Consider the following 11,056-nt stretch of genomic DNA (forward strand, 5'->3'; position numbering starts at 1 on the left):
CCGAGGCGGCGGTGGCGGTCGCAGAGCGTTCCCTGCACATGTGCAGGGGACGCTCTGTGAGTTTCGGGGGGATTTAAACACCCCCCGATGTTTTTTTCCAAATTTAGGATTTTTGTGCACACGTGGGGACCGCCCCACGTGCGCACAAACCTCTCCCTCCCCCCCAGGTCCCCCCGATGTGCGGATTTGAGTATCCGCACACCAGGGGGCGACTTGAGAATTAGATATATAGATGCATGGGATAGAGCAGACAGAGAAAGAGGTATTTTTCTCCCTTTCTCACAATACAAGAACTCGTGGGCACTCAATGAAATTGCTGAGTGGTCAGGTTAGAACAGATAAAAGGAAGTACTTCTTCACCCAAAGAGTGATTAACACATGGAATTCACTGCCAGAGGCGGCAGTGTCTACAAGCATGGACAGCTTCAAGAGGGGATTGGATAAACATATGGAGCTAGGCTTGCCAAGTCCCTCCGGCGGGCAGGGAAACCCCCGCCCGAGAAGCCCATTATCCGCCGCTGGCGGATCGGGCCCTGGGGGGAACCCCACCCCCAAAGCATGCGACATGCACGATGTCAGCACGTCACCCGGAAGTCACGCAATTACGTCGGGCACGTTGGGGGCGGGGCCACAATAATCCAAGGGTTTTCTATGGTTTTCCCTTGGATTATTGTGGCCCCACCCCTAACGTGCCTAACGTGATTGCATCACTTCCGGGTGATGTAATTGCGGCACGTGCACATGGACTCCCGGACCAGTGCTGGACTCCCCCGCTCTTCATAAGGTAAGGACTTGGCAACCCTATATGGAGCAGAGGTCCATTGGTGGCTATTAGCCAAAAGGTATAGATAGGGACTCTGGGGCAAGTGATGCTCTGTATTCTTGTTGCTTGGGTGGGTGGGGGTCAACAGTGGGAGGGCTTCTAGTGTCCTGGCCCCACTGCTGGACCTCCTGATGGCACCTGGTATTTTTGGCCACTGTGTGACAGAGTGTTGGACTGGATGGGCCATTGGCCTGATCCAACATTGGCGTCTCTTATGTTCTTAAGACCTGCTGGTTGTCCCCAGCCCAAGGGATGTCTGCTTAGCCTCAACCAGGGCCAGCGCCTTTTCTGCCCTGGCCCCAGCCTAGTGGAACATGCTTCCATCTGAGATCAGGGCCCTGTGGGACTTATTAACATTCCACAGGGCCTGTAAAACGGAGCTGTTCCACCAGGCCTTTAGTTGAGCTGGCAGGCGTCCAACAACTCTTACCCCCCCCCTTTGAAGTTTACCATCTCTATGTGGCCCAGATTAAAAAGAAGAAAATGGCACCAGCTTGAAATCTATGCGTACAAATAATGCAACCTGTTTTAATATATGTTGTTTTATACTGTTTTAACTGTTTTTATATTTAATAATGTATTGTAATTTTATGATGTCTTGATTTGCTCTGTGTGATCTGCCCTGAGCCTGCTTGTGGGCAGGGTGGAATATAAATTGAAACAAACAAACAAAGGCCTCTATTCTCTTAGCCGCAACAAACAAATAATGCTGTAAATAAGCATCACCAAACTTCCTATCTATTGCTCAGGCACTGGGATGATCTCTGGCCCATATTTCACAAGCTTCCCACCCTAATAATAGCCACGTGTGTGTGTGGCAGGGGGGGGGGGAGAGGAAAGACAGGAAAGTGTTCAGGCAAGCAGATACTAGCCCATTAATCCACTAGGAAATGGGACACCGTGCAAGACAGAGAGGCCTCTATGGCGATTTCCCATTTCCCAATTAAAGGGCTATCCGGCGGCAGACAAGGGAGCAGGAGCAGGAGCTTCTTTGGGCTGTGCCAGCACTGGATTCTTCAGTTTTAGAGGTTGAACCTCCCTTGGCAAGGTTGCTCAACTGGTTGAGAAGGGCCTCTCCAGAGGCTTTCAGACCTCCCAAGCAGTTTGACTGGGGAGAGTACCCCCTTAAAAAGCTAGCTCGCTACATATTAGCTGTGTGCTGCAAAAGATACTGTGATTCTTCACTATTCCTACATCAGGGCTCAGGGGTGGAACAGCAAAGTGCACATCTGTAGAGGGGCAGGGCTGCCAAATTTTGTGGCCATTTTACGATTGGCAAAAGAGGCAATACACACAATTGTGCCCAGAATACTGTTCTATGAGACAAACACTGACACAGTTACCACCACGGTATCTGTTAAAGCACGGCAGTGACGGATTTGCCTTTAGATGGCTACCCAGCTAAATGCATAAAAATGAGTACCTTGGAATTTAGAAATATTTTGTGCAGGGCATAGAAAGGACAGATTAATTTTAAATTCAGTTATCATGGCAGGGTTTTTTTTGTGTGCCAACTTTGTAACCAATCTCCAAGAAGCTTCCTTGTCGTTCCTAAGAGGCACAGATGGCCCCGGGCTGCCTACTGGAACTGCCAGAATTTGGATGAACAAGTTTCTATTTACCCTCGAGTGACAATCCTGCCAGATACAATAGTAACAAATGCACACATACAACTACTTCCTGAGCACTCTTTTGCCACAACTTGAATTAATGTGCTGGTGACAAATCAAAGAGCTGGGTAGTTCTTTCTGGAAGGCTGTCCATTCTAAATGCGGATCAAGTCTGAAATCTTGCTTTGAAATTAATTAACAATGGCACCAGAGGAAGAAATTAGGTTGATGCCTCAACTGAAGCATTCTTTACTCTGTATGGAAGTTTACTTGCAAAGAAGGAGTGTACAAGTCTCTTCTTTGAGATAAGAATCAGTGATAGACACTTTCAGGGCCAAAGTTCCTGCCCATCTTTTTCTTCAGTGAGCTTCATGAATACTTTAATTTTCCTACCAATGGATCATAAAAAAACAACCATTCTCTGACTGGCTTTTGACAACACTCGCTCCTGACAATAATGATTGTAAAATTTTGGACAATAAAAAATTGCTTCAGAAAGCAAGCCAGATCCCAGATCACGGCTGAAAGGCATGTGAATCAGGCAATCTTGCTGAAGCTCAGTAGGTTGGAAAAGGGCTAATGCCTGGATGGGAGACCCCATGGGAACCCCACATCCCCCCCCAGTGGAACTCAACAGGGCAAAACACTGGTTATAAATAAAATAAATAGTGCCTTCTAGTTGATCTACTCAGTTTATTTCAACACTGGAGAACTCTTAAAAGAAAAGGGCAGGTTACCTCTTCCTGGCCCTTGTGGAATACCCAGCCTTTCCCCTTTTCTTTCCTAAAAGCGTTCAGCTTCAATATATTGACTTAAGGTCGACCATATGCTTCCCCGAGAGGACCGGATATTAAAAACTGTTTTAAAACCCAGAAATCTCACGGTCATTTCTGTCAGCGACCAACATATGTATCTGCATTTATATCTGCATTTAATGTAAGCTGCCCTGAGCCCGCCTCGGCGGGGTATAAATTGAATAAATAAATAAATAAATATGTAACTTAGTGGCTCCCTAGAAATTCTGCCACAGCAATGAACGTGGAGCTTTATGTTTTCTACTGATTTACTGGGTGCTTTTTGTATAATGAGCAGTTCAATGTTTTTTATTGTTTGATTACTCCCTCTGCATCTCAACCACACATGTTAAATTGCCTCCAGTGAAAAGCACTCTGTGATTCGACACTGACTGATACAGACGTGAATGAATCAGTTAATAGCGCATTTTGTCATCACTTGATACTTAACCAGCAACTGAGTGATAGCTAGTGTGGTGTAGTGTTTACAGTGTTAGACCTCTGAGAGGCCCAGATTCAATGCCCTGCTCTGCCATGGAAGACTGCTGGCTAACCCTTGAGCCAACTAAAAACAAAAAAGGGAAAATAAATTTAACCTGAAACAAATTAAATTAATAATAATATAATTTGTACCTTTCTTGCTTGGTCAGAAAAGTTCTGTAGAGCCACCACTATTGGCTCCTGGCTCTACAGAACTTTTTTTTACTAAGCGAGAAAGGTACACAATTGAATCACCTCTATAGGAATAAGTGTACCTCACCATGGTTGTGAATTCTTTAGAATGAGATTTTTGATCAGTAGTCTTTCCCTTGGTCATAGACAATCATTATCAGAATAACTTCACCATGGTCAGTATAAGATTAATGAATGTTATGTTATTATGTCAGGAGCTATGTTGCAATGTTATTAGTTTGACTTTGAGGAAGGCCAATTGGGCCAAAATGCATCTGGTCAGGGTCAATATTTGTCACTTCTAGAGGATACGCTATATCATCAATGATAACTGAGGCTATTATAAGGGCCAATATCTGTTTTTAATCTATTATGAAATAAATATATGCATTTTTGTATATTTGTTAATATCTGTTAATTTAAACTGACCAACAGTTTGGCCTGGGTGTTTATGCTTTCTTAACCTTTTGGTACTTAACCCTTGACCAGTCATGCACATATTGCCTCACTTACCTCACAGGGTTGCTGTGAGGATAAAATGAACAAGGTGGGCTGCTTTGGGCTCCCAGTGAGCACAAAGGCAGGGTATAAATGAAGTAAATAAAATAAATAGATATGTGGTAAACAGACGGAGACAAATTTCTTGCTTCAAAAGAGTGATATTTCACACAGCAATGAACTCTGTAACAATAAAGCTCTTTATTGTTTATGCTTTAAAAAGCAGCATGTGGCTATGGTAAAACAGTCTGAAATCCTGCATTACTGTGAGCAAAATGTTAGGCTGAATTCTTTGCTCAAATGTTCAGTTTTTCAATAAACAAAATAAATACCTCGTACAAGAGCTAAGAAACCTGATGATATAGACCGTTCCAATTTAGTCTGGTCCACAAGTGCTAAATGCCTATAACATTCTATTCACTGGCACTAACCATTTAGTTGTTTTTATCTTTGGCATTTAATCTGTCATGTTTCCAAACCCTTACAATTTATTATTTTTTTCTTTCGTGTCACATTAAAAATACGTAGTGAATACGAACAAAATCAAGGTTCTTTGTATTGTACTGCTTGTTTCTAGAGAACTAACAATTTGAAGCAGATTTTAGAAACGAAGATTGTAGTTATAAGCCTAGGCGAGCAAGGTGCCAGAGACAAAGTGGTTTCATATTACACAGTGTGGCATTTCAAACAAAATCAAGCAAAGTTAGAAAACATCACAACTTGAGGGTCCTTGGGAACTGTGACTTTGTTTAGAGGCCATTTTAAAAAAAACAAAATGCTACAGCTGGGTATATCCAGAACCATTTGCCAGGTGACCAGATCTCTTAAGCTCTTGGATGGAGGAAAAAAAACAAACACATAGGCAGCTTGCAAATACAGTCTGCCTTGGAAAAATGCTATGGGACAACAAAATGTAGAACACAGGCTTTTAATGTTTTATATGCACTGGATACTCAACACAGCACTTGTCTTGGCACTTCTGGAAAAATGGCTTCCATGCTACAGCTGCTGCCTCTCTCTCTCACTCTCCCCTAAGACTTCTATTAAGTATACCACATTCCTTTCCTGCCTGCATTAACCATCCAGCCTTTTAAACTGATGATATAAGAACGGCTGCAGTTATGTTATACAATGGAAGATGTTCATGAATCTTACAATTTTATATGGTCTACGAACTTAAGATGTGCTTCCATTTTCCCAAGCAGAATTTATAAATAGACCCACTCTGAAAAGACACGACACATTGTGGATGATATACTGAGAAAGATTATGTACCATTCTGGTGTGTTGGGGGAAGAGAAATCCTCTCTCCCTCAACACAACCAGTACTTGATGAAATGGTTGGCAGAAGCTTCCAGACAAATAAGTATTTCTCTGCACAATGCGTAATTAACTTATGGAATTCACTGACACAAGACAATACCATGAGCCAAGTTGAGTTTAATATCACATTACCTCAATCAGCTTGTTGGCATGTTCACGGAAAACTTGTGCGTATTCCTTGACTTCTTTCTCATTCCCATTCTTGGCGGCTTCAATCAAAACTAGAAGTGGTACATTTGTTTCCAGAAAGGAATCTGAAACGTGGTCCATAACAGCTTTGCGGAGCTAAGAATAGATCACAATTTTAGTCTCATTGAAACAAACTGCCACTTTCTACCACTGCATTAATGATAATCAGCCTTTTATTTTGCCAGCATTCCATCTCCACCAGGCTGTGTCTCACTTTCTTCACCCTCCCATGCAATTGGTGCTGCTGGATGGTAACAATTTAAGATAGTTCCTTCAAAACACCATTATATACACTTCAGCCTCAAAAATTCATTTAATGGAGATGAATTATAAATCCAGTTTTCAACAACTGTCTCTCGGACAGGTTTTCGTACTGTCATGGGACAGAGGCCACACTACCTTAACTAATGGCCTTTTGTGGGGACACCATCCTTGCAAGCAGTGGTTTGGTAAAGTTCCTGATGGGAGCAGGGGAAGCTCCTCGAATTCCTATCCCCCCCAGGTAAGCTCAAATAGGTCACTGTCCCTCCCAGGCCTCTGTGACATCCCCCTCGTCCCAGGCTTCCTTGACAAAGTTCTGGCCTACTGCAAGGGGTTTTTTGCTTTCAGCTGCGACTGGCAGAACTAGAGAGACTACTGAAACGGAACAGGAGAAATGAAACTTTATGTAGCGTAGCAGTGTGCATTAGCATTTTATACATATTTAATACTATACCTGTCTACGGAGATCTCTTGTCTTTTTTGTCATTTTGTCTATGGCAGAATTTAAAGCATCACTTCTTTCCTTGCGGCCAGCCTAGAAAATCAGATAAAAGAAAGCTTACGTCAAATAAATTTTATGCTGCTTTTCCACTCAGTCTCCAACGTGGCCAAAAATTTACCGGCAATATTTGTATGCTGCACTTGCTGCAATGGTTTTGAGCTCTGGACACTTCAGCTTCCACCTTCTGCTTCAGGGACATCTCCACAGGCACAACAGGCCAGCACTGAAGTCAGCAGGGAACACAGCATACATGGGGGGCAAGTGTATGTACCACTAAGTAGCCCCTATGTAGGACTATCTGTAACCAGTGATCTAGTCATAGTCTCAGACTTGTACCACATATACTTAATCCCATTACCATTTGGAACCAACTCGGCTGGTGGGGAAGCAACATTTTCAGAAGGCTATACTGGATTCCACCCAAAACGCACAGCTTTCTTGTGCTTACGATGTTATAAATACAGGAGTGACAGATACGTAAAATCAGCTATATTACAGGACAATACATTCACACAGCTGAGACCTGGATAAGCATTTCTGTATCACCATAATTTTTCAGCTGTGCTATAGGATCCCCAGGGAACAACCTCCCCAGAGAGGTGCACCTGGCCTCCTTACTTTCTGTCTTTTGGAGGTAGCGGAAGATGGGTTTATTTAGGACAGCATTTGATTAAGTTACCAGCAGTTCTAGACTGTGGTTTTAAATTTTTGTTTTTATATAGTTTATGTATTATTCTGTTTTTTATGTATTTGATCAATACTGCAAGCAGCCCTGAGCTCCATAAGGAAGAAAGGGAGACAATAAATGTTATAAATAAACATAGTAGTTGAACCTGATTAACAACAGTTAAATATAACTTTAACCTAGCTTTAAAAGAATAAGGAATAACAGAGGTTTCTAAAATGAAGGACTAAAGAAAGGGTACCTTAAGTCACAGGCTTATTTCCTCTGATGCCAACCTTTGTACGTTAAAGTTGTAGATCCAAATAAATTTGAAATAGGGTCAGATTTTAACCAGGCCAACTGCAAAATGTGTTGTCACAAGTGAGGTATGGGACTCCACACTCAAGCCACCTGGCTTGACCAAATGAATCCTTAAGGTTGCAGTATTTCCACATCCCTTTTAAAAAGAGGTGGGCCCAACAATAATCAACTTAAACAGGAGCTGAGTCGAAATAGCCTCAGGCATGGTATATGACAGCACAGACACACAGACAAAGCATCAAGAGACCTGGGCTACTATTCAAGTTCAACCAGTGAGAGAAGAGAGCACAAGGATAAAGCTCAGAATTATGACCGCAAAATACTTTTTATACTCACACTAACAAAAAGTGTAACCAAATCCAATCTTTAAGAAGCCAAATAAGTGATATGAGATAAGAATGAATGACGTGTGGCATTTCGCACTGGTTTTCACACGTGTGACAACCTTCCTGTTGAGTAGCAGTTGTGTGTGTGGGGAGTGCATTCTAGGAACAGGACATTCAAAGCCTAAGGTGGCCCACCTGGGGAAGCAAAAACTACCTAGACAAAACAATAAAGGACGCTGTAGGGTCAATCCCACTCTTATGACAAGCATTCCAGTGCTGTTGAAGAATAAGGTTCTCTTGGACAAAACAGAATTCCTTGGAAGGGAGCCATCTTTTCCTTTTCTGTTGTGGTGAGGATGCTCTGGCAGTGGGGATGGACTCTCACAGTGGGGGATTCAATCAGCAGATGCCTTAGGGGTCTGTGTTGCACTGATGTGCCTGGGTTGTAGCTGGCAAGCATGCATGGAAGCAACCTGTGGTTACAGAACAGAGTAAATACCATAATGCTGGAAAATCTAGTCAAGAGATGCTAGCTAAGAAGCTGCAGAGTCTCAGTCTCAGTGTACGGGGAGAAATTTGTCGGGCAGTGGAAAATACTGTGGGGCACATGATGATGTATGAACAAAACTGGCTCCATTTGAAGTGTAACTAAGCCAGACTAGACACATCAAGTTGTTAAACAAATTTTGAAACTGAATTTTGGGGGGGAGGGAGTCAACAGGAATGAAGGATTTGCTGGTTTGGCATGATTAACTTCTTCAGGCTCTAGGTCCTCACAGGAGAGAAGATCAAAATGAGCAAAAAACCCCCTAATGACAGCCTGTTAAATGTGTCACAGGAAAATGAACACAAAAAGACATTTAAAGGTGAAAGTATGTGTTTGTATGCTACTGCTAACAGCCTCAAAGTCAAGATGGGGCATGTTAAGAGTGCCTGGTACTAAAGAAAATGCAAGAGGCATATAATAACCCGAAGGCACACATTTCTCTCTCCCCCTATGAAATCCACAGAAGAATGCAACACAGAGAGAGGTGGTGTAGCTCTATATGTAAATGACATCAGATTTAGAAAGCACAATGGAAAGTTATGCTTAGTATTATTACAGATAGAAATGCTAGCACTACATTTGTCATCCCCCCAGTATTCCACCCAAGTACTTGCCAGAGGCTGCGGTCACACGGAGAATAAGCCATGCTTCAGAGACGGAAGAGAGGCGGAGTTTCCTGGCATGATCACAGGGCAACATCTGGCAAGTGTAGAGCTCCCGTCGGTAACCCGTGGCTAAATGCCGAAAACGCGGAGTAAAAAACTAGTACCTTGGAGGTACTAGTTTCTGGAAACCGCGGGGCAAGGGCGGGCGTATGATCGCGTTTCCGGAGGTTGTTCAGGGAAAGTGTTCCAACCCTTTTATCTTTTGAGTTGCCCTTTTCTGCACTTTTTCCAAAGCTATAATATCCTTTTTAAGGTGTGGTGACCAGAATTGCACACAGTATTCCAAATGAGGTCTCACCATTGATTTATATAGGGGCATTATGATATTGGCTGATCTGTTTTCAATACCCTTCCTAATAATCCCCAGCATAGCATTGGCCTTCTTTATTGCAGTCACACACTGTCTCGACATTTTCAGTGAGTTATCTACTACAACTCCAAGATCTCTCTCTTGATCTGTCTCTGCCAGTTCAGACCCCATCAACGTGTATTTATAGTTAGGATTTTTGGCTCCAATGTGCATCACCTTGCACTTGGCCACATTCAACCCCATTTGCCATGTTGACGCCCACTCGCCCAACTTTGACAGATCCCTTTGGAGTGCCTCACAATCCTCACTGGTTTTCACCACCCTGAACAACTTCGTATCATCCGCAAATTTAGCCACTTCACTGCTCTATATGTAAATGACATCAGATTTAGAAAGCACAATGGAAAGTTATGCTTAGTATTATTACAGATAGAAATGCCAGCACTACATTTGTCGTCCCCCCAGTATTCCACCCAAGTACTTGCCAGAGTTGACCCTGCTTAGCTTCTGAGATATGACAAGATTGGGCTTGCCTGGGCTCTCCAGGCCAGGGCATGACTATTGTGTTTGGATTTTTCCTTGAACCAGTGATCCCAGCATTATACTTACTGCTCCTAACAATGACTTTGCCCTTCATTCACTCAGCATACTGGATACATAACTGATCCATCTGCACAAGAAGCTCAGCTACTGGATCCGCAGTATATGGGCATTGCTTCATTGCCACAGACATATTTTTAAAACTGTGCATTCTCAGTTTAAGACCTTGGAGAGAATTAATGAAATCCAACTGGCTAACAGGATGTTCTTGATGTGTAGACAAAATTTTAACACATAAAATGTACAGGCTCTACTGTGGAAAACAGATTCCCATAGCCAGGTAAGTCTTCACCAGCCAGAAGTTGCAACCATGAGGAAACCAACAAAAGGCAGTCTTACAGATATATTTGAGAGAGGCCACACTGAAATAGGGCATAGTTGACCCTGCCATAAACCCTAAAACAGCCTGCAGTGCAACAGACTGACTTGAAGGTTTCAGTGAGTTTTCTTGGGTTGTTAAAACCAGTTCAGATCCTATCGCCATATATTTTTTAATCTTGATGTGCGTTACTTGTCATTGCAATAAATTATGTTGAGAGGAATGAAGAGGACCCAGGCAGAAACAACTTTTCTACTGAACTTCTTGGGTTGTTAAAACCAGTTCAGATCCTATCGCCATATATTTTTTTATCTTGATGTGCGTTACTTGTCACTGCAATGAATTATGTTGAGAGGAATGAAGAGGACCCAGGCAGAAACAACTTTTCTACTGAACTACCGTTTGAATGCAGTGTGTCATTCTCTCTCAAGCCTTTACATTTCTGTGATAATTCTTTCCTTGATCCCTACCAATCTGGCTTTTGATCTACTCACTCTGCTGAAGCTGTTTCTACCCAGATTTCAAATTCGCTGTGTAAGATCTCAGAGCCTTTGATGCCTTCATGGTGGTCTCTTTACTCTGAGTTCTAAGGTGTTGTTTCTTTCTTGGTTCCGGTTTTATTATTCTTGTTC

The 11,056-nt window shown here is 42.7% G+C and overlaps 1 protein-coding gene across 1 annotated transcript in view; it reads right to left on the reverse strand.

The window, feature by feature from the left end:
- Positions 1-11,056, reverse strand: part of CTNNA1 (catenin alpha 1) — an 80,270-nt gene that overhangs the window by 28,914 nt on the left and 40,300 nt on the right. Inside the window, 2 exon segments of the mRNA XM_015411021.1 lie at positions 5,853-6,005; positions 6,625-6,705. Of these exon segments, the coding sequence (XP_015266507.1) occupies positions 5,853-6,005; positions 6,625-6,705 (234 nt within the window).

This window comes from Gekko japonicus, unplaced genomic scaffold, assembly GCF_001447785.1.
Source record: "Gekko japonicus isolate JY-2015 unplaced genomic scaffold, Gekko_japonicus_V1.1 scaffold428, whole genome shotgun sequence".
NCBI classification, from domain to species: Eukaryota; Metazoa; Chordata; class Lepidosauria; order Squamata; family Gekkonidae; genus Gekko; species Gekko japonicus.